Source organism: Triturus cristatus, chromosome 1_2 (assembly GCF_964204655.1).
Source record: "Triturus cristatus chromosome 1_2, aTriCri1.1, whole genome shotgun sequence".
In the NCBI taxonomy this organism is placed as follows: domain Eukaryota; kingdom Metazoa; phylum Chordata; class Amphibia; order Caudata; family Salamandridae; genus Triturus; species Triturus cristatus.
Window position 1 is genome coordinate 1067504283 of NC_140580.1, and position 24614 is coordinate 1067528896.

At 44.6% G+C, this 24614-nt stretch overlaps 1 protein-coding gene across 2 annotated transcripts in view; it reads left to right on the forward strand.

Annotated features, from left to right (window-relative positions):
- LOC146868666 (noelin) overlaps window positions 1–24614 on the forward strand; it is a 207235-nt gene that overhangs the window by 62890 nt on the left and 119731 nt on the right. For both annotated transcript variants that reach the window (XM_085612813.1, XM_085612823.1), the window contains exon 2: window positions 8082–8231. In XM_085612813.1, the coding sequence (XP_085468939.1) occupies window positions 8082–8231 (150 nt within the window). The remainder of the gene's footprint in view (window positions 1–8081; window positions 8232–24614) is intronic.

The following is a 24614-nucleotide window of genomic DNA, read 5'->3' on the forward strand; positions in this document are numbered from 1 at the left end:
ACTACTGGTTCTACAGGCAATACCACCCTCCCCCCCCCCACACACACACACAGTGCCCTTGATTCAAGGCTTTGAACAAGTCACCTTCTTCAAGCACTCCACATCTCATCACGTCTCCCTGGGTCCCTGGTCCTCTCTCCCTGCTCCCCGGTTCAGGGCTGTGGATATCTCCCCTGCCTTCTCCAGTGCTCCCCTCTACGTTCAGGACCACGGATAGTCCGCCATCCCGGCCCCTGTCCCAGTACTAAAGGCAGCCTTCCTCGCTGGCCTCTGCTTCAGGGCCGTGCACACCCACCCGGCCTGAGTCCCAGTTTGAAGACAGTGGAGAGCGCTCCTCGCTAACCCTCCTCACTCCCATGCGGAGAACATTTCCAGGCAAACCCTGGTCCAGAACCGTGAACAGCTTCAATTTTCTAGGTCCCTCTCTTAGCAAAGTGGTTAGCTATCCTCCACTGGCACAGAAGTATAAAAAAGCCCTACCCCACTCATCCCTGTTTCAGGACCAGGGACACCGCTTCTCATTGGCCCCCTCTCTCGGGACCAGGGACACCACTCCTCCCTGGCCTCCTCTCTCAGGATCAGAGACACCGCTGCTCACTGGCCTCCTCTCTCAGGATCAGGGACACCGCTCTTCACTGGCTCCCTCTCTTAAGACCAGGGACACCGCTCCTCACTAGCCCCCAGTTCCGGGATCAGGGACACCGCTCCTCCCTGGCCCCCAGTTCCGGGACCAGGGACATTGCCCCTACCTGGCCTTTTGTTTCGGGACCAGGGACAAAGCTGCTCCCTGGCCCCCAGTTACGGTACCAGAGACACTGCTTCTCCCTAGCCCCCTGTTTCGGGACCAGGGACATCCCTGCTCACTTCCCCCCAGTTTCGGGAACAGGGACACTGCTCCTCCGCGGCCCTCTTTTTCAGGACTTGAAACACTGCTTCTCCCTATCCCCCTGTTTCGTGACCAGAGACACCGCTAATCCCTGGCCCCCAGTTTCGGTACCAGGGGCACCACCCCTTCCTAGCTCACTGTTTGAGGACCAGGGACACCCCTCCTCCTTGGCTACATCGGCTCTGGTCCCTGGCCCTCTTTTCCTGGGCCAGGGACACCGCTCATCGCAGGCCCCCTGTTTCAGTAATAGTGACACAGCTACTACCCTGTTTCAGGATGGCGAATAGCCTTCCATTCCTGATTCGGGGTCACGGAATAGCTTCCCCCGTGTTCATTATTTTAGCACCATGGACAGCGCTTGTCTCTGATCATCTGATTCAGGACCACGGACAGCCCTTCATCAGGACTGCTTATTATGGGACCAAAGACAGCGCTCAGCTCTGTGCCTCTATTTCAGGACCAGGGACAGAGAGATCGGCTCATCCCTGGATCTCTGTTTCAAGACCGTGGACAGCGCTCATCCCTGGGTGTCTATTTCAGGCCGACAGACCGTGCTCAGGCCTGGCTCATTATTTCAGGACCACGGGCAGCGCTCCTCCCTGCTCCCTTGTTTTATTTTACGGCCTTGGCAGCGCTTCGCTCTGCATCGATCTCCTCGCTGGTGATTGAAGGCAGGGCTCGGTATCCTCTTACTTCTTTAAACGCTCCTTTCTGAAGATATGTCAAAGGGAAATTGAGTGCACTTTAATAATAGCCTCGAATCAGGTTTCCGTTCTGTCTGTGATCTGGAAAAACGTATCCTGCCATTAGCAGCTAATGAAGAACAGTGACGACTGGCAGGCACGACAGAAGGCTCAATTAATGTGTTTGGGCTACTTTTAAGCTCCTTCCTACAGTCATGAGATAACACGCCCATAGGGTCTCGAGAAACAAAGGGGTGGGTACATGAAAATACGGGGAAACAGTGCGTATACAGGGAAACGAGGTACAGGCAGGTAACGCTCCTACAGGAGCACGATGTAAAGGAGGAATCAATCCTAGAGGCAAATGAGAATGTGGGTATTCACATTCATATAGGGAAATTCGACCCATGGTTGTAGCACTTCACAGGGAAACCAGATACAAAGGAGGGCACTTACCCTATGAACTGAGATGCCGACGTGTAGCAATGCGTAGGAAGATGAGATACAAGGGTGTGTAAGAATACGTAGGAAGATAAGATACAGGGATGGGGCTCTTCCACAGGGAATGAGATTCAGGTTCAACTAGAAGCAATGTGTTAGGGCTCCCATAGGGACATTAGACACAGGAAGGTTGTAGTATACAGGGAACTGAGGTACAGCGAGCTCACACTCTCACAGGAGTGTGAGATGCATACAGTATCACTCCTATAGAGAAATGAGATACAGGGGGTAGCACTCCCAGGGATCGGATCAAGTGAGTTAAGGTAGCAAGAATGCAGGACTGGCAATAGTCCTTAAATAAAAAGACTGGGAAGGGGAATGATATACAAGGAAGTAGGACCCAACAAAAGGAAATGAGAATCAAAGAGTTAATACTCCAACAGATAAATGAGATGCAGGGAGACATCGCTCCCACGGGGAACTGAGCAAAGGAGGTAGAAAACCCATAGGAGAATGCAAACTGTGACCGAGAGAAGGAGCACCTTCACAGGAAAGTAAGATACAGGGGAGTGGAATTCACACAGGACAACGAAATACAAGGAGGGAGCACTCCCTCGGGGCAAGAGAAACAGGGAAGTACCGTTCTCACAAGGAAAAGAAATACAGAAGGTAGAAGCTTTATGAATCTATTAGACTAGGGAGGTGGTACTCTCAAAAGGAAAAGAGATATTGGGGTTGCACTCTCAAAGGAAAATGAGGACACGGGTAGCACTCCCATAGTAAATGAGATACAGGGCTGGCACTCTAATAGGGAAACGCTCTACAGGAGTAACACTCCCAAAGAGAATGCCTACAGGGGTGGCACTTCCGTAGGGTAGTGAGTACATGGGTACACTCCCATAGGGCCCGTGATACAGGGGCGGGGAAATGTGATTCAGGGTAGCACTCCGAAAAGGAAAGAGATACAAGGGGTGGCACTTCAATAGAGAAATGCGACACAGGGGTAGCACTCCCATAGGAAAAGAGACACATGGGTGGCACCCCAATAGGGAAATGTGATGCAGGGGTAGCAAACCCATAGGGACTGAGATACAGGGGTGGCACTCCAATAGAGAAATGTGATACAGGGGTAGCACTCTCATAGGGAATGAGACACGGGGGCACGCCAATGGAGAAATGTGATATAGGAGTAGCAATCCCATTGGAAATGAGAAACCAGCGTGGCATTCCCTTAGCGAAATGTGGAACAGGGATAGCACTCCCATAAGAACTGAGATACATGGGTGACACTCCAATAGAGACACGTGACACAGGGGTGGCACTCCAATAGAGGAATGGGATACTGTGGTAGCTCTCCCATAGGGACTAAGATACACGGGTGACACTCCAATAGAGAAATGTGATACAGAGGTGGCACTACCATAGGGACTGAGATACAGGGATGGCACTCTAATAGAGAACTGTGATATAGAGTTAGCGCGCCCATAGAAAGCAAAATACATGTGTGGCACTCCAATAGAGAAATGTGATACAGGGGTAGCACTCCTATAGGGAATGAGATACATGGGTAGCACTCCAACAGGGAAATGCAATACAGGGGTAGCACACCCATAGGGACTGAGATAAAGGGGTGACACTCCAATAGAGAAATGTGATACAGGGGTAGCACTCTCATAGGGAATGAGGCACGGGGGGGCACGCCAATAGAGAAAGTGATACAGGGGTAGCACTCTCATAGGAACTGGGATACATGTGCGACACTCAAATAGTGAAATGTGATACAGGGGTGGCACTCCAATAGAGGAATGAGATACGGTGGTAGCACTCTCATAGGGACTGAGATATGTGGGTGACACTCCAATAGAGAAATGTGATAGAGAGGTAGCACTACCATAGGGAAGAAGATACAGGGATAGCACTCTAATAGAGAACTGTGATACAGAGGTAGCACTCCCATAGAAAACGAGATACAAGTGTGGCACTCTAACAGAGAAATGTGATACAAGGGTAGCACTCCCATAGGAACTGAGATACATGTGTGACACTCCAATAGTGAAATGTGATACAGGGGTGGCACTCCAATAGAGGAATGAGATACGGTGGTAGCACTCTCATAGAAAACGAGACATAAGCGGGGCACTCTAATAGAGAAATGTGATACGGGGTCAGGAGCATAGCTTCATGGGGGTGTGTGGGGTGTTACACCCGCCTAAAAGATGTATTCTTTAGTAAATAGTTGGGTAGGGTGCTTTCAGTTGGGAATGGAGAGGTGTCTGTCATATTTCACCCTGGATGTTTACATGCACACAGAGACAACAACACACACATACACACTCTCTCTCTCCATTCTGCCTTTAAAGCTTGGTTAGTTTAAAAATGATTGTGTTTTAAGCACCACTAACAATCTGCACTCCTTTTTCTTTCCACTGCCTCTTAATTAAGTCTGGGTGGTGAACTCCGTTCCGCTTGCGGAGTTTGCAGAGTTTTCCGCACTCCGCATTACGCGGAGCTTGCAGAGTTCTGAAATACTCTGCATAGTTTTTTTCCTTGATTTCGTTCCGCAAAGTCAAGTTGGCGAGCGCTAGTGAGGAAAATCCACCTCCCGGCAGGATTGTTCCTCGTTCGCGATCGTCAATATCAAGTTGGCGAGCGGGGAAAATCAACCACCCGGTGAGATTTCTCAACGTGGACGGTCAGATTTCTCATTGTGAGTAGTCCCGTAGGCTCGCGAACGCTTGCGTTGAGAAACCATCTGTTCGCGCTGAGAAAGCTGCTGCTCGAGTAAAAATCTACTCGAGCCACAGAAAGGAAGCAGTGCCCGCTTGCGCTGTGCATGGTGCTGTTCGCAATGATTGCACAGTGGGGAGAAGCACCTGGCAGTGAAAATCACTGCAAACAGCATTTATCTAACACACTCCACCACTTGCGGAGCTCCGCGTAGCGAGGCAGAGTTTTTTTTGTACTTCGCTGAGTCCCACATAGCGGAAATTTGCGAACTCCACCCAGGCTTACTCTTAAGTCCCCCTCATGCCCTGCTTCTCATAATGTATTTTAACGGGATATGCCAGCATGATTGTTGGGAAATCTAAAGCTTACACCTCCCCTTTCTAACTGACCAAGCTACGTCCCTGTACGCAGTAGCACTCCTATAAGGACTGAAATACATGGGTGAGACTCCAATAGAGAAATGTGATACAGGGTAGCACTCCCATAGGGAATGAGATACAGGGGTGACACTCCAATAGAGAAATGTGATACAGGGTAGAACTTCCATGGGGAAAAGATACAGTGGCTTTCACTCCAATAAACTAATGAGATATAGGGAGACAACACTTCCTCATGGGTTTAAGATACAGGGAGGTGGCACTCATTGGGATTGCACTCCCATAGGGAAATGATCACACGGGTAGCACTTCCATAGGGAATGAGATTCAGGGGTGGCACTTCAATAGAGAAATGCAATACACAGGTAGTTTTGAGATAAGGAATTAAATATATGGGTGCAACTCCAAAAGAAAAATGTAACACAGATGTAGCACTCTCATAGGAACTGAGATACACGGGTGGCACCCCAAAAGAGAAATGTAATACAGGGTAGTACTCCCATGAGGGAAAGATACAGTGGCTTCCACTTCCATAGGATAATGAGACATAGGGAGTTAGCCGTTCTTTAGGGTTTTAAGATACATATGATGGTTGGGGCTTTAAAATGCATATAATGGTATGGAGTGGCTGATATGCATTGGTGAAGCACTACCGAAAGGTAAATGAGGCACGTGGTGGTAGCGCTCAAATCAGCAAACGAGATATAAGGAGCTACCACTTTAAATGGGAAATGAAGCATATGAAGGTAGTCTTCTCTTAGGTGATAAGATACAAGGATATAACACTCTTATTGGGCAATGAGGCACATGAAAGTAGTGCCCTTAAAATCGAAATAAGGCCCAGGAAAGTCACAATTTGCCCTACATTACACACTTTGAGCAGCTGGGGAATCCGTGACTCAAACTCTGGTGTCCCTGTTCCACAGCAGACCGCTTGGCCACATTTATTTCCTTGTTTACAAGTGTCCCAGTAGTGAGTACGTGTCAAGCCCAAACCTTCCCTTATGTCAAGGATATAACACTACTTGCATCTATAACTAACACTGGGCGTAGGTCGCGAAGTAGTGCTACGCGTAGCTACGCAAAGTGCACTTCGCACTACGCGAGCTGCGCGTAACACTTCGCGAACTGCGTAGTACCCTGTTTGCACTGTGCAAGATGCTGTTTTCAATGATTGCCCAGTGCGGACAAGCATCCGGCACTGTGCAATCATTGAAAACGGCATCTTGCACAGTGCGAGCTGTAGTTTTCTGCCGCTCGAGTAGACTTTTACTCGAGCGACAGCTTTCTCAATGCGGACTGGTAGTTTCTCATCGCGAGCGGTCGCGAGCATACGCGAACACTCGCAATGAGAAACCTGACCTCCCCGCGTTGAGAATCCCGCCGGGAGGTTTATTTTCCACGTTCGCGATCGCCAACTTGATGTTGCTGATCGCGAACGAGGAAAAAGTCTCGCTGGGATGTCATTTTGCTTGCAACGCGTGTTTGCACTGTGCTACGTGCAATTCGCGTAGTGCGAAGTAGCGCAAACTTCGCAAACTACGCGAGCATAGCGTAGTGCTTTGCCCACGCTTATCTATAACTATATCTGCCCTGTTTGACTTATTTTGCATTCTAAGCACGTTTTGAAACTTTTTTGCATGTGTCTGAAAGCACTATTTCGTCATTTTCAAATGCATTGGGTTAATTCTAAACTCCTATGTGTTGCTTTACATCGCCACACCACCTATATTATTAGGATCACGTCACGTGCCATCAGCCAACTCTTTATTATGAATACATCTTCATTTCTGCAATAACTGCTCCTCCATTTTCGTTGCAGATGTTTATGAAAAATATGTTTAATAACAATATAAACCATCTCTATGTACATGCCACGCAGAATTCTGTCTCTAGCCATATATGTAATGGATCTTGTTTTCACTCAACTTTAATACACACATTTGATCAACCTCGGCAGGATAAAAGGCGGAAGGTGGCACTCGAATCGCAAACATTTCTTCCTCTTCTTCTTCTTCTTCTTTTTCTTTTTTTCTCCCTTCTTACCCTACTTCTCCCCCATTCTCCATTTTTTCTCTATTACATTTTCTGGTCCCTAATAATATTTTCCTACTTTGACTCCATCTAACCCTTCTACCCATTTTGCTTTTCTTTCTTCTTGATCTACTTCCTCTTTTTATTGAATTTTTCTTGTATTCAATTACGTGATAATCCTTTTTCTTTATCACCTTCTTTTGCATCATTTTCTCGTCCCTCATCTTCTCCTTAATTTCTAGGGACTGACTCAATTCTGTCCTCGCCTTTTCATATTCTTCTCCGGATTTTCCTCCACTTCCATCATCATTTTATGCTTCTTCATTGTCTCTTCCTTCTTCTCTTTGAGTTTGTAGCCTTTTATTTCTTTTCTCATGTCCCTTCTGCTTTTCCCTTTTCCTGCTCTTACCTCTTTTTGTCCTTCTTCTCTCTTTACCTCCTTCATCATACCTTCCAATTCTATGGCCTCTTTTTTTCTTATTGGTATCAACAAGTAGACACTAGTGCCAAGACTCCTTTGAGCAATCAAGCGATCTATACGATTATATCAATATTCTAAAAGAAGTCTGTCTCCTGTGCTGCATTCCTCAACCCATTTGATTTGCCCAAACTGGCAAACGATCACACCATTGCCCATTCTTCCCATAACACAAAGGGAATACTCCCAAATGCACGAGGCAGGCATGCATGTGACGTGAGAAGTACCAGATCCCGCTGAACAAGAAGGAATGTATAGACTGCCTTAGGAGATACTTATAAGTGTTGAAGCATGGGGAAGGTTGGAGACAGCACATGGCATGTCCTACCATGTGTGGTACGTAGGACACTGGGCAGACTGCCTGCCCATGTGCCACCCTTGCTTTGCTTTCTTTATGTGTGCTCCAATTGTAATGACACCTCTCTCTATCCACCCCCTGCTCCCTGTGCCTCCAGGTGTTGCCAGCGAATCCAGAGGAAAGCTGGCAGGTGTACAGCTCTGCTCAAGACAGCGAGGGGCGATGTATATGCACAGTGGTGGCACCACAGCAGACTATGTGCTCACGAGATGCCAGGACAAAGCAGCTGAGACAGCTACTAGAAAAGGTAAGCCATGCCAGTGTATATATGCCAGAGAGGGGGCGAGGCGCACTTGTGGACAAGTCAGCTCTAAATTAATTTGATTTTATACTGTGTTATTAGACCTGTGCATTTCACTGCCCCACGCCACTTCCAAAGAACATACTTAGATTTTTAACATGCCAAAGTTCATTGGTAATTCTTTAATTTAGTATTTTATGTATTAACTATATCATTTTGTTATTTTCACACTTTACAATAAAGAGTGTGAGATTAAGGGAAAGGGGAAATTGGTGAATCTGTGCCTTAGTATTTGAATTTAAAAACATATGTATTTATTCTCTAGCATTGATGTATATACTCATTAGGAGGTACACACATCGCTTTTAATATTTAGTAAATAACGACGTGTAAAACATTTTGAAATGCTTTTAATATTGTCAGATTGGGTAATTGACCGACAACTCAATATGGAGATCAGGCCAAGATCACTGCATGTTGTCAGATGTCACATTTGCAGATTCACACCCTAATCTCCTCTTTCCACTCAAACGAATTCGCCATGACCACATTGGATTTGTCACGCTTTACCATAAACTGGAATGTAGTGCACTTACTCCAGTAACCCCACACATGGGGTGCAGCTGCTGACAAAGATAACTGTAGATTGTGTCTATCAATAACTTTGAAACGCACCTGGAAATGCCCCAAAAGATTAAGATATCAGGCCGTTGACCATGCAGTAGGAGTTAATAAGGTTTTTATTATCCACTTATTTCTGAGCAATGTCTGTCTGAGTTTCTCCTAGAGCAGGAAAGGCTGATAGCCATCAAGCCAGTCACAATGAATAAAATAAATTGTGGTGCCACGCGAGGATATTCGTGTGATAACCCTGGCAGCTGCTGTTATCCAGCTCTCTCCGGCCACAGCGACTGTACAGGCAAGAGCAGCAACCAGTCACAGAATAAACAACCTGCCACATTAATGTGTTGATCTTGTCACACTGATGCTTCACTCATCAATTCAGAGCGAAGCCTCCTGAGCATTCTAAATTGCAGAGGACTGTGGGTAACTCCAAGACAGTACATGTACCAGGCCCCAGGAGACCGCGCTCTAACGAGAGAGGCTCGAGGCTAATGACCAGGCACAAATTGTCTGAGGTCATGGAAAATGATGGGGAGAGAATCAGCATAACACACTGGACTGCAAAACAACCCTGGCCTCCCAGCTTCACATTTTTATTATCAATAAACCTCGCATTCGGCTGGGTACCTAAATTGTACAGATACTGGCTGTTTCTCTGAAAGTAGATCACTATATTTCCTTGTATGTAGCCCACACACTGCATTTTCTGTTGGGCGTGAAATAATGAGTGTTATTATTTTTATGCGAGAGGCGAAGCTCTGTATTTTTTGCCCCTGTACAAGGTTGTCTGGAAAGCTTTGCAGCTTCGCACAGCTTCATGCTTTGCTGTGTTTCCTCGGAGAACAGAATTTTTGTAGCAATTTATGCTACCAAAAGTAAAATTGAAGAGAACAACCCTGCCTTCATTTTCCATTTGACTGGGTTCAATTGGAGTGAAAATGTTTGTTAAATTCGGAAAAACATATCCTCCAACGCACAGAAAATCTTTGCACCGGTGAAGGCGACATTAAACCGGGAAACTTAGCGAAGAGTAAAAACATATGGAACTTCATTGGTGGAAAGAAAAAACCTGTACACATTCTTAATTATTTCCCAACTTAGGGCCCGATTCCGATGCGATTAGGAAAGCATTCCCACCTAGGGCCCGATTATGATGCGGTTAGGAAGGCCTCCTAACGGAATTTGCTCCTTCCGATTCAGATCAGGAACGTGTTTTCCCGACCGTGGGCCAGATTACGATGCGGTTAGGAACATTGGTTCCCATAAAAGTCAATGGGAGTCCAACCAAATCGTATCTGGAAGCATCTGGATGCATTATACTCGGTCAGTTGGACTCTCCCGATCCGAGTTGGTCGGAAATCATTTCCAAACCGATTTGATCGGGAAGATTTCCTAACCGCATCAGAATCGGGCCCTAAGCGGCACAATGTTTGAGTCAATAGGAGATTAGGATTGTCAGGTAACATGTATGTCTCTCTGCAGCTAGAGGTCAACCTCAAAGAACTATATTGGCAGCTTCACCATTTGAGTGATGGGTTTCAGGATGTCTCTTTATGAACAGCTGGGTCATATCTGTGGTATTTTTGGTGATGGGGAGAGAGACAGGTCCACCTAGCACATACAAAAAAAAGTAAGTAATTTGGCTTGTAGTTGGTAGGAGGTCAGAGGAAGAATGAGGAGAGAGCATTGCCTTGAAAAAATAGGCGCATGTACTGTACTTAGCTCTTACAATTTGAAGCAGTTTTTCAGAATGAAAATGGGAACACGTGTTTATGAGAGAGCCTCCTTCGTTAAGAAGTACCCCCATTTGGAATATTAGTGTACACTCGTTCCCCGGAAGCTCCTGCATCACAAGTTTGGGCTAGAGCAAGAAAGCCATGCTGCAGAGTCATGATGCAGATACAGGCCGACTGGCAAGAATCAGGTTATTAATTTAAGAGGGGTGCCTCTACTGACTTATTACATGCACTTACATTACTCTGGTAGCTACGACAGAAGCAGCAAGTAATCCCCAGAGAAGTATGGTTTAAGTTCATGCAGTAGCAACAATTTCAAAGTCAAGAAAACAACAGCATACCATTTCCAAACCAACTGAGGCAAAGATCATTTTATTGAGCGAAAATACACCATGATCATAATAGTAAATTAAGGGGAACAGGAGATATGAATTGCAAAAAGTTTAGGGCAATGGGCGCCAACAAAAAGCACAAATCACTATTCACAGTTGACCTGGACCCAGGTGCTATTTCATGCCAAAGGATTCCTTACCAGAACAAAACCACAAGCTCAGACAACATTTAAAAAATGTATTTCCCACACTGGATGTATGCTGTACAGGGCAGCACACAAGCAGTGTTGAAAAAGTTAGTAAACATCAAAACAATTCTCTGACTTTGCACCAATCTTATGGAGGCATTATTTTTTATGCAATTGCAGGTCTGCCTGTGTTTGTTGATTTGGATTTTCCTAACAACACATGGTTGGTAATTTTGGAATGCTCAAGTGCATCCATGGAAAACTTCCCTGATGCAAAGTACAGCACAACGCTATTTGCACTATGAAGAAAGCAATGCTCTAGTGCAAAAAAGTTTTAAAGGAAATGCTTTCAAAATTTTGCATCACTTTGTGTGACTTTGCGGTGGTGCAAAGTTTTGATAAATATTCCCTTTAGTCTCTGAAATAGTAATTAAAATATTCCAGCATTACAAGGTTCAAGATGGTAGCCTGCAAGTGTCATATACATTGTCACTGAGCTTCCACCGAACCTATTGGTTTCGGCATCAACAGCTCAGAACGTGGCAAACCTGGATTTTGTAGTACCGTGGTCGCATCATGAGTCAGATTGATATGCTGCCTCGCCCTGGTCCAAGGTTTTATCTCGGACGTACTCACTTTTTTCAAAGTCATAATCCTGTTGCAGGGCAAGAGAGGACACTGTTGCTGGGCAGTGCACCACAGGCCAGAAACCATCACAATGAGGTCCATCTGGACCTGTTTTCAACACTCAAAAAGATCCACAGGGACAAGCCTGGCTTTCTAGCCTGTCTGGGGTGTGACATTCCTGGGCAAGCCTCAGCACTTTGTTCTGGTCGTCCAAATATGGAAAAAAATGAAGAAGGCCCGCTTTTTTCCAGCTGATGAAAAATCTCTGACTAGTCTGTCCTGCAGCTCCAAGCTTCTCAGGGTAGGCTGTTAGGCACTGATTCTCTTTCCAGCAAGGTCCAGTCCTCTGTGGCCAGCTGGGCCCTTTTGAAGTCTGGAGTCCTTCTGTTTTTGTGTTCCTAAAAGAAGCAACTAGGAAGTCAACCCCTTATCCCTTGAAGAGCATTTCCAGTCCCAGGGAGCAGCTGAATTCAGTAGTTCTTGAGTGAATCATCTTCTACTAGCAGTAGTCATGAGTTAGGAGTCTTCTTCAAGCATGGCTTCTTCCTCAGGTGGAATTTTCCTAGGTCCATGAATATATGAGGAGGTTGAGGTGCCATATTTGTTCTGTGCACTAGACAATGATTGGAGACATTCCGCTGCCCAATGCTAACTAATTTCTCACAGTACTTTCACATCCTTTTACAGCATTTCTTCTTTGTCTTACTGTAAAATCACACAGGTATGTAAAATTCAAGGGAGCAGAACCCAGCTGCCAGTAGTCAGTCCCGTCTTCTGCTCCTTAACCCCTCCCTATTTAGATGAGCTCTCCTAACACAGTAATGGGGCACAACGGGTCCTTTTCCTACTGCGACCAGAGCCTAGCTACCAGGGAGGGTCGTTGGAATGAATAGTAAAAGCCCTCCCTGGCATTTCCAAATTCAAAGAGATAAAGCTGCCCTTTGTTTTGCCAACTATTCCTGTCCACTCTCAGAAAGCAATTCCCTGTTAAGCAGTTAACATTCCACATCTCTTCCTAGACTCAGAGGGAGGTTACTTTCCTCTCAGACAGATTTGTTAACTCTCCCAGTCCTGCATGCGTAATACAGCCCTTGAAAGTGTGCATGGGAAAATTAGCTTCAGGTAGGGATGCGCAAAAATTGCTAAATTTGTTTTGGCATAATTTGGCAAAATTACACAAATTACGCATAATTATGCAAAATTAACATCTTACACTACACTTTATATTTCAACTCAAAATGCGTCCTCATGTCAATTTGTGCTGCAAGCTCACATTTAAACAAAAGCACCGTGAACAACAGTCCTTCTCATTCTACTGTTCCTGTGCAATTTCTGTAATTTTACAGTGAATGATGTGCAATTATGCAAGTGGTGTAATGGCATAGGATTTGGAATTTCACATAAAAAACATTATGTTTAGTTCTCAAAATTTAAATTTCGCCTCGGCCTAGTTTCAGGCCAGTTTTAGCTCAGACGGCACAAAATACATTTTTACAAATATACTTTGCCAGTTAAGTTATCAGAAATCCAATTAACCATTCAAAAAGATTTAGAAAATTATGTATAAAATAACTTTAAAGAACTTTTCTAGCATTTTCTTTGGTGGAGATAAGAAGCAAAGATTTTAATCCCATTCAGGCCTGGTCAAGGGACAATTAAGCGGAGTTTACAAGGTAAAATAGGTTTTGGGTTTTATATCACTATTAAAGCACAGTAATCCTGTTAGACACATCAACCTTAGGTGGTCTTCCCCCACACATTTTGCTTTTCTCCTTCATTTTTTGCTGATCTGTTAGCCTTAGGACTTTGTGCACTGCTAATCAGTGTTATAGAGTGTGTGCTCAAAATAAACCTTCTACCAGACCTAAACTTTCCTTTTTAAATATATAAGTCACCCCTAGGATAGACCCTGAACAGTTCATTGTGCAGAGTGTAGTATATTTAAAATGTTGGGCATGTACTTTTAATGTTTACATGTCCTGGTACTTAAAAAACAAACTCTTAAATTAATTTTTCTCAACTACAAGGTCTTCCTTTCCCATAGAATACCGTTAGGTTACTTTTTTACATTTAATAAGTGATACATTTTAATTGGTAGCAAGTAGGAAAGTGGAGTTTGGTGTCTAAAGAATTGTAATTTAAAAACCTGTTTAATGATAAAGTCGGATTTTAAATCATAATTCTGGAAAAGCCACTTTTTGAAGGTTGCAATTTTCCTCTCCTAACCATTGTGGTGCTTGCAATCTCTGTCCTTGGTCACATGACTAGATGTAGCTGGCAGTTGGTCTTTGTTTATTTCTCCCAGACAGTGAGACAAATAGGGGATAGGTGTTGGCAGGATGGGCCATCTCTGACTTGATTCGGGGGCGGAGCTGTCACCTACCACATTTGCAAATCACAAAGGCTATGCTTCAACACACTCACAAAGGGTGTAACACCAGCCTATTTTGCCATCAGATAAACTGGGGCCAGGAAATTCAAAACACCTCTGAGGTGTGGAAACCTCCAGAATCTTCTGCTACTTCAAAGCTGGCACCAATTATAAATATTGGACTCTTAGACACAGCTCTTCAGTGCACCTCTGGACCTGCGGGAGACTGAGAAGGACAGCTGTGCTGCTCTCCTACAAGAAAGACTGAGTGAACAAGTCCTCAACTTTCATTTTGAACCCTGGTCCAAGAGTGACTTCAAGGGCTATTTGGCTGGCCTCCTGATCAGAGCATCAGGGACAGAAAAGGCTCCAACCACATTGATCCCTGCACATGGACTCTGTCTACGGTGAGTCTTGCCCCTAAGGGCAGTCCTAGACCCTTAGAAGTGGTCCTGAACTTGCTCTTCCATTCCAGCTGTGGTCTCTTGAGCAGAACTGATGCATCAGAATGCATCTCTTTACAGTTCCCCATCAGAACCACAGCCGTTTGATGCAACTCTGATGCAGGACCTCTCTCCGCAACCCGTACCCTTTTCCGAACCACCGCTGTGAGACGAATCCTTAGCGCGGGTTCTCGCAATGCTAGGATTTAAGGTACTTTGCTCATTCGGATTAACTCCATTGCGGTCAGCGTGAACTTGTGACTTTGTTCTGGTCCGGTGTGATCAAATAACCACAGTAGGTGCTTTATGCATCTAAGCACTTTTTTTTCACTGACCTCTTTCAAATTGCATATCTCTGGTTCTTCTGATTGAATTCTTGTTGCTTTGGCCTCAAATAATTTAATATGTTTTGCTCTAATTTTTCTAAATTGGTGGGCGATTTTTCTTGTATTGTGTGTTCACTTTTGTACTGTTTGAAGTGCTGCATCAAAACTTTAGGCATTGCCTCTAAAGTTAAGCCTTGGGATTTGCTAGTGTTTCACCCTGACAAGAATTGTGGTTTCTACTTGAGTATGGTTTCATGCCGTGAACCAGTAACTTGGTTTCCTATAAACCCAATATTTACTGTGCCCTAATGTATATATATTAGCAGCCTGCCCTATAGGCCTATAGAGCACAGTCTAGGGGTTACCTAGGAATGTATATAAACAGGCTTTTTCTACATGGCAAAGGCATTTTTATTGCAGCCCAGTAAGATCATAGTGGCATTCCTGGTAGACATATATTGTTGTCATATTGTCATATGGGTAGTGTGAATACACAGTTTAACCTACATATGACATTTAACCTTCCATGCCATAGGTGTGTTTTGGGCACAATGTATAATGGAAGTTAGAATAGGGCAAATAGAGAGTTCCAAAGTATAGCACTTGTTTCAAGGGGAAGTACAGACGCATTACTACTGTTTAGCAGTGGTAAGGCACACAGAGCCATAAAGCAAGTAAAATTTGACAGGCAAAAACTGGGAATGATGTCAAAAATGGGATCATTTCCCACACTGACATTTCTAAGTGAATAATTGTGAAAACAAAGCATTACCATTTTTTAGAAATCTCTGGTCTTCAAGGGGAAACCATGGGGTTGTCAAAGGAACAACCTTCATGAACATTCCACTACAAACATCTCTCATTGTATTCCGCAGAGAGGTGAATTCCTCGATGCCCTCACATTTATAGTCAGAATATCCTTGACATAAACGTCATGTGACATAAATATTGTGTCCTATTGGGTCTGGGTTTTCTACTATTAATTCTAGTGGAAATATATATTTATTTTTTAAATGATATTTACAATGCAATATTTTTGTCACCCAATATTTCGCCTGTGACATTTTGGAAACATACTGTCCACGCGACTCCCCTAAAGTATTTCACCCAACCTCATTGACATGTATCTAAAATATTTTGATTTTCTCAGCAGAGTACTTCAAATAGGTATAAGATTTAAATTGCTGATTGGCTGCATTGGGATCTCATCCATTATTTGATTCTCCTGCTGAATGTATGAAATCCCACCTGATATTGCAAGCAATATGCCCAGTCTTATGCTACTATGTTATCTGAGTTGTATAGAGCTTCTACTGCGAATCTGGGTGCACCCTTCTAGAGGGTTGGGTTTCAATCATGGCGTGTCATCTCTGCTTTCAAATCCTCAAGACTGCAGCAAGGTCCATGCAATCTGTTATCATAACCCTTAAAAAACGTACTCCTAATCTCCGTCTGTAGCAGCCTCACGGTCAGAAAAACAAGCACATTTAGAACTGTACAGTCAAGGTTCACGATTCACCGCAGGATCCACCTTGTCAATTGAAGGTTCCACAATAGGTGTTATCACGCCTTTTGATCTTAATTGGAAATTAAGGCCTTTATTTGTGTGGAGTTTTACATAGCGCGAACTAGACCCAAAGGCATCAGAGCGCTCTACATGAGCACCAGTTACATTACAGACCGACAAATTCATTTTTGTTAAGCACAGGGAGATTAAGTGATTTGCCCAGAATCACAGAATGTTGAGCATCCCTGCAGAGACTCGAACTCGGTCCCCCAGCTCCGAGGTCGACCACCCTAGCCATTAGGCCACATTCCCTTAGTTAGATATTGCCAGAAGACATACTCCATCAAAACGTGGAGGATATCCCATCCGTTGTTTGCTATAGGCTATAATGCACTTGTAATATGGCAGACGGGATATCCAGTACATTTTTAACAAGTATCCTGGCCACCAATTTCTACATAAGGCCCTAAGTATTAATCCCCGAAAAGACATATTAAAGCTTCTGTCCTCAAGATGTCTCCACGGAGATGCTTGTAGTCCCTTTCCTAAGCAATTGACAGACTCAGTGATTCAATGAAAAACATATATCCACCTAACACGAAGCGTGTGCACGATATGCCAGGAAGCAAAAATGATGATGGTGGCAGAGGGAAAACCCATTACAAAATATGTAAATTCTTCTAAAAAAAGAATCTTCAGAATATGTTTTGGGTCTATTTGACATTCACTTTTAATTAGAGTAAAAGGAAACTCAAACTAAAACATGCACATATTGTAAATCTTCCAGTAGGGAAATTTTGACAGAATCGTGCCAGGTGACTTATTTATGAGTTTCTGCCTGCCTTGCATTTTCCTCTTGCCAGTTTTTCAGGCTACATTTCTAAATTCGGAGTAGTTGGAATTCGGAAATCTTCTGAGTTTTCAGGCAGTTTGATTCGATTTTTTGTTTTCGCCCAGTTTCCTCAGGCTCTGTCTGAGAAATATGATCAACTCATCCTTGGCCACAGCAGCCATTCACTCAGAAGAGTTCAGGGGTTCTATTAAAGTAAGTGCCCCGGTGGTGCAAAGGGCGATTATGCCTGCCTCCTGCACCCAAGGGTACATTGGTATACTGGGTGCTGCAGATGCTTGTGCGGCCCGTACATTCATTGGATTGTGTCTGCACATATTGTGCACTCACACCATCACAAGGGGCTGTTTCATTATTGCCTGGGCGAGCAGCCTCATGCAAATAAGAAAACATGTTGCATCTGCATCTACGCCATGCTACACCCAGGGACAGCCAGGCACCGCACGCACTTGGATGTATTTACTCAATGGCTCCGGGGTGATCTCCGCTGCCTTTTGAGATGCAGGCCAACACAGTGAAAGATGGACCGGCGGCTTCAAACATCTGGGTCATCTCTCACTAATACGCTGTGCGGGTGGGGGTTTGCTGCTGCACTAGAAGATCACTCTTGATGTGTATCGCACACTTCCCCTGTCTACACCGGGTGCACTCGCTTAAGACTGCAAATAAGAAAACACTTTGCATGTGCATCTACGCCATGTGGTACAGACACAGGCACCAAGGCAAAAGAGCTGTTGGTAGTCGAACTCACTGTGTGCCAAGAAGTCCAGGGACCCCTGGCATTGCAAGCACTTGCATCGAGTTACTCACTGCCTGCGGGGTCAGCACCCCTTCCTAAGACTGCTGTCTAAGGCACAAAGGGAGACAGTGCACTGTGTCTATAACAGGGAGGCTCAATCATAGCTCTTTTGGGCAGCTGTTTTCGTTTTCAACAAGCAGCTATTTCAACCTGGTTGGAGATGGATTTTAGTGTTGTGTTAAGTCACATAGGGCCTGATTTACAACTCGGTGGACGGGTTACTCCATCACAATGGTGATGAATATCCCATCCACCAAAATATAAATCCCATAAGAAAGAATGAGATTTATATTTCGGGGACGGGATATCCATTACCGTTGTGATGGCGTAACCGTCCGCCGAGTTCTAAATCAGGCCCATAGTCTTTACATCCCAAAGTACATGAAGTTCCCTCAAAACAACATACATTATCGATAGTGTGGCACGAAGGTTTCTTCCTATTAAACTCCATGACCTTTGTAAGTATTTTTTATTCAAGTGCTGTTTAAGTCGGGCGGACTCTATTTTCAGATGTCTCGACTCCCACATTTCCACTTTTGTCCCATGGAAGTTCCATGGATTTATTTTTTATTTTTAGCTGTGTTCCAGACGAGACATATGAACAGACATGTCAGTCTTACCTATTGACATATTTTGCTTCTCCTGGGACATGCACACCTCAAACGTGTCACTTGACAATTTGCCTTCAAGGTGGTGACCCCTTCCAGTCTCTTCGAGCTCTGGTACTGGCTAGTGGCAGTAGTTGCAGATTTTATGAGAAGGGGGCAGTGAGAGAGAAAAAGAGACAGCATGATTCGCAGATGCACACATTATGAACATGGCTTTGAATTTTATTGGCAGCCAGCCACGGACCAACTACCACTGATGGATCGCAAGAGCTCAAGCTCCACTCCATCAAACTTAGCAACCTCAGCGTGGCCTGTGTGGACTGCCCTAGTGGTCCATCTAGATATTTAGCGATGGGTGCTGCCTACTTCCTATAGATAGGGACTAAGCCTAGATTTATGCACCTGTCCCTGCTGCTCTGTTTGCCTGGAGATCTCCTTGATTGGAGTCCTCTAAGTCATCCTTGGTTCCCTGACTGTCCACCTGAGAGAGACATTAAGTCCCCCGGACATGCTTCCGCAGAGTCAGTCGAGAGCAACAACAGTCTTTCAGCTGCTTGACCAAGCTATCCAGGAGTATCAGGTAGGATGTGGGGGCACATATCCATGGTAGATGCAGTTCTCGGCATCTTGTTCAGTAGGAAACACGTACAGTCTTAGCTTTGAAGCCCCCTAAAATCTCAAAGCTCTTGTGAAAGGCCTTTTAGTATGTCACTCTAATAAGTTCTCTATTCAATTACTGTCAATATTAGAGACCAGTTCTAAGCACAGGGAGATCTATTGTCTGCCAAGATCAAAGAAACTCCCTCTAGAAAAATCAAACTGACACCAGAGGATTTTAGCATCCCTGCCGATAGCTCAATCCCTCCCATGGCAAACAGTACAATAAACAGATTTGTATTTTATCAGTGGGTGTCGGGAACTGAGACTATGTGGACATCTTCACAGATAGAGTTGGATGATCGTTCAAAGCAAACATTTATCTTAAGCACTCCTTCTTTTCCAGTGGCTCAAGTAAAAAAAAGCGTTCATGCTTAGAATTTTTGCTCACAATATTTACTTCCAAACAGCGTGGCAGATGCTAGAATCAGAGAATGAGCACATTGTCACGCTTACATGCATATGTCCATGTCGCTGGCACGCGGTGGTGCGTCAGCCATGAGACGTGTGTTACCGACCGCTTGACACATGCTAGCTTGTCAGAAGGGTGTGAGATTGTTCCCTCCCTCTGGATGCTAGCATATGGCATTCATTTGGGTCTTTATAATGCCTTGTAGACAGTGCACACTGATAATTCTTCTGAAATCTTTGCGAATAAAGACTCTGCTTTTATTGTTGTTTTCCCATCTGTGGTGACCGTGATACTGACACCAGGCTTCCTGCTGAATATATTCTGGGGTGACCATGCCTCTGGTCAATGTTTGTGTCAACAGGAGGGCTATGCACTTGGATCCTTTGACACAGTGCAGCTCCACCTCCTCTCCTTCTCTCCTTCCATCCAGCCTTCATTCCACCCTTCCCTCCTACTTCATTTGTCCCTCTGCAGCTATTGTGCACCACCTAGTGGTGGTTCCAAATTACTACAAAAGACCAGTTTTGCATTGTATGGGAAGGGCTTCCGAATGCTTCATCCTGTTTTACCTGGAGCACTAAAATCCTTGCACCATCCCTTAAAGGCCTGGATTCCCCAAGAACTCCATTCAAATAATGTACTGTAATGTCATTAATACCAACATGAAGACACCATGTTAGTCAAGCTTCTAATAATTGGGATCCAGAAGATGAGTGCGTTCCTTGATTTTACATGGTGCTCCGGTTTCCCGGTCTCCATGTGTTTGATGAGTAGTGATGATCTAATGAGCCGCTTTGGTTTCCCTGGTCTGTGCCGGTTAGCCTGTCAATTTTCGCCTGACCCAATGTATTGCCTTTGCTGATAGCATCTAATCATAGAGATGCTTGTTCAAAGACACCCCATCAAACACTGTTCGTCTCCCCCGCTGCGGGGCGGGAACCTTTGCTAGACCAATGTCCTCATTATTTCATCAAGGTTTTATTCAAAGCTTTGTAGTGAATAATAAGTCTTCAATACTGCCTCATATGAGGTTATTTCAACATTTACATTCTGACGGCTGCACATTTTCTTCAGCTTGAATTTGATTTTGTCTTTTTTATGGCCGTTACCCCTGAAAGTGGCAGACTTTTGTATAGAACTTTTCCATTAACGCTATCAGGTCTCCATCCAGCCTTCTGTTGCTTAAGTGCGTTGCATATATTCCGTTTCAGTGTCCTTCTTGGAGGTATATTATTCAGTCTCAATTTTTTCAAGCATAGATATATTTTTGAGGGTATAAGATAGATAGAATACAAAGGGAAGGGGCGCGAGCCTGGGAGGCGCTAGTCGAGGCAATGCGCGGGTCTGGCGAAGACCAAGAAAATGAGCCGTCCCACCACTAGATCACGGGTAATAGAAGGCACAGGGGAAAACGCAGGGACTGCAAATACAGCTGAAGGAGAGACCACGGGGTAGCAAGAGGGGAGAGGCCGAGCAACAGCGAAGGCGCAAAGTGGACGTACACCTACAGATCAAGATACATTGAGATTGACGACTGCTGGGTGAGCACATTGGTGGGGAGGGTACAGTTGGGGGAGGGAAGGGATAGTAGTTTTGGGGTTGGGAAATTTAGGGGATGGGGATATGAGGGGGTGCTGAAGGGCTGGAGCTTGCGGAAGGTCAGGTTACGAAAGAAAGGGAATAATGTAAATCTTATGATTGCACAATATGACACCTATGTGCGGGGGAAGGAGAGAGCATATTGTATCTGTGTGTGGAAGGCAACTAATGTGATGAAGAAGATGTAGAGATGTGAATGGCGAATAATAAAAAAATTTATAAAAAAAAAAAAGATAAATAGAATACAATAATATGCTTATGTTTTACCCTACTCATGAACAGACTTTCAATAAATCAAAGCCGGTGAAATCTTCAGCCCGCCATATTTCGGTTGAGTCAGCCACGTGCCTGCGCGTTTAGCGTCTCACTGCCTGATCCAAACAGGAAGAGTGTCTGTCAGGCTGACCTTTGCTCATGCGTTGGAAACAGGAGGAAGGACGGGCCTCTCTGCCTAGTAATGGTCCGCTGCTGCCAGCGACTATGCTGTGGCTTCACTGCCAGGTCTGCCTTTGAACTAGGCATCTGCTGCACTGGAAGGACTCCAATCCAGCTATGAAGACAGCTTTCTAGCCTGCAACTCCTAGGGCAATGTCAGAATGCCATGCAGCCAGTGCATCCATGCTTATGCATGAGTGTCGGTATAAGAAAGTGCTCAGAAGAGGCTGCAAGGAGGCCTGCTGTGACAATCCAACAAACAACACAACATAAATAACGGGAACAGGGTATGTGATTCTTGAGGTATGTCCTTCTACCTTTCTAGCTGTTCAATAACCTTTCCTGACCCCGTTTGCTCAGCCCTTCTGTTTCTCACCTGCGAGGGTACAGCGTGCCGATAGGGACCTCTCATCTGAGCACATTATCACACAGGCACATTATTACTTGAGTCACTTTAATGCCCCATGTGCAGTCTTTGCCCGGTGTACTTTATTTCCGGTATGTCGTTTTCTTTCTTGACGTCACTTCCCTGGCAAATTCTTTATTGCTCGTGTGTTCTCTGCTTTCCTCTACCTCATCCACAGAAGAAAACACACATCAATGTCAAATTTTGCACCATTTATTTAAATTAAGCAGAAGTTAATACCCAAACCTCTGATAAACCTGAAATGGGTTTGATAATCCTACATGGGTACTCATATGGGTCATGACATTTTCAGTTCGCAGGACAGGATTGACTGTTTGTAGGAACAATATAATGTATTATGTAATGTTTTTAAAGCAGCTGTTGACAGGAGAGCAACTTGGTACTGGAAGACCCACACGGAAAGAGGAACAATATATGAAACTTAACAGAACAGCAAATTTCTGAGACCTCCTATAAAATCATAGTGACTGTACAGGCTGTGGATAACCAGTGGAAGGGTGTTCCAAAGTATGAGAGCCAGATGACGTCAGTACCAGCAATCCACATGTGTGCGCACATGTCAGCCTCAGCATGGGAAGTGATAGGCTTGAATATCAGGGGCGATCAGTTTCATATTTGGGAACTTTTACTCTGAGACATCATTTTCAAGCCCAAGTAGACACTGTGGATCAAGCAGAGTGTTTTGAGCTGAACCTTCTAGATCAGAAGTCAGCATAGATGTCTGCTGGCCTCTGATACGTCATCGTCTGTTTGAGCCCTGTTGCTTTCCTCGCTGCAAAATGTTGTATTGGTTGCAGTTTATTTGTGGCAACGTCCATGACACCAGGATACAACGCACTGTAGTAGCATGAGAGTCCACCTGCCCAAAAGAGTCTAGCATGTGCTTCTTCTGAAGTGAAAGATAGGACCTTCTCCAGCCTCGACTTACAAGTTGGATAACTTCACAAAGCGGTATAATATGGTGCACAACACACATGTATTAGAAGCAGTAGGATGCAATGATAACAGATTTGCTTGAATAACGATATTTTGGCACTGAAAGTGACACTTTTTTTTCTATATCAAGAAGTTTAAGACCATACATAAAAAAAGATATTCTAATGGAAGGCACAAAAGTTGGCAATTGGAGGAAGTTAAACGACTACACCTATCTAAATAGCGTCCATGCTCTTTTTATGTAATCGCTTGCATTGTGGTATACAATATTCCCACAATTCTTAACATGTCTTTGGAGGAACAATACCAATTATGACTATATCTTCAAATCTAGGGTTCTACAAAGTTGCAAAAATGTTTATCTCTCAATTTAGATTTTTTGTTGCGAAAGCCTTGCAATTTAAGAGAAATCGTATGCACGTAATAGGCTTGTGCCAGAAAACTCTGCAAAATTCCAGTTTTTGTGCAAGTATTTTCTTGCACGGTAAAGTGTGGTGAAGTTTGGTGCAAGGATGATCCATGCAACCCTTGCAAAGTGACAAATATTCTATCTTTGCGTAATTTTTGGGAAAAGTTTATACTTCTCACACCTCCACTTACATTTCTTTGATATCGTAGCTGTTAGACCTGGCATCCTTGGCGTGGTTTCCCCTGACTTTTTGCCTCTACCGCCTACATTTTGGACACTGTGATGGATTTCATTTTGCTAGTTTAGATGCTTTGGGCACTTTGCCACTGCTGATCAGTGCAAAGTGCAAGTGCTCCCTGGTTAAATTATTACTGTGATTGGTTATCCATGATTGGCATATTTGTTTTACCAGTATGTCCCTAATAAAGTGCACTGAGTGTGCCAGGGCTGGTGATTCAAATGCTACTAGTCAGCCTGCAGCACTGATTGTACCACCCACATGAGTAGCCCTAAAATGGTGTTTCAGGCCTGCCACTGCAGTGCCTGTGTGCAGTCTGTGAACTGCCATGTTGTCCTGGCCAGTGTACACACGTGCCAGGCCTGACCCTTCCCTTTTCTTACACATTGGATACCCCTATGGTAGGCCCAAGGTACCCCCCTGGGCAGGGTGCAGTGTATGTGAAAGGTAGGACATGTACTAGTGTGGGTAACATGTCCTGATAGTGAACTACTGTCAATTTCGTTTTTCAGTATTGAAAGGCTAGCTTGCCCATAGGATAACATGGGGAATGCTGTGTAACCTGTTTACCTGCATATCTTCCCATAACGACAAGATAGACATATGGAATCTGGTATCCCTGAACTCAGAATTTAATAACCCATCTTTTAGTGAAGATGGTTTCTAAATTCTAAGTTTGGAAATAGCACTTTTTGTGTGCCTCTGCCTGCTTGTGGATTGACTGTCTGGTTTGTGAGTGACAGGGGCTGGGGGTAGCTCCAGGAGACTGGGTGAGTCAGCACTAGGCTGAATAGACCCATCTGCCTGTGGAGTGGTGAGGAGGAGTAGCACCTGGGTCTGAATAGGGCTGTGCCTGCCTTCCACA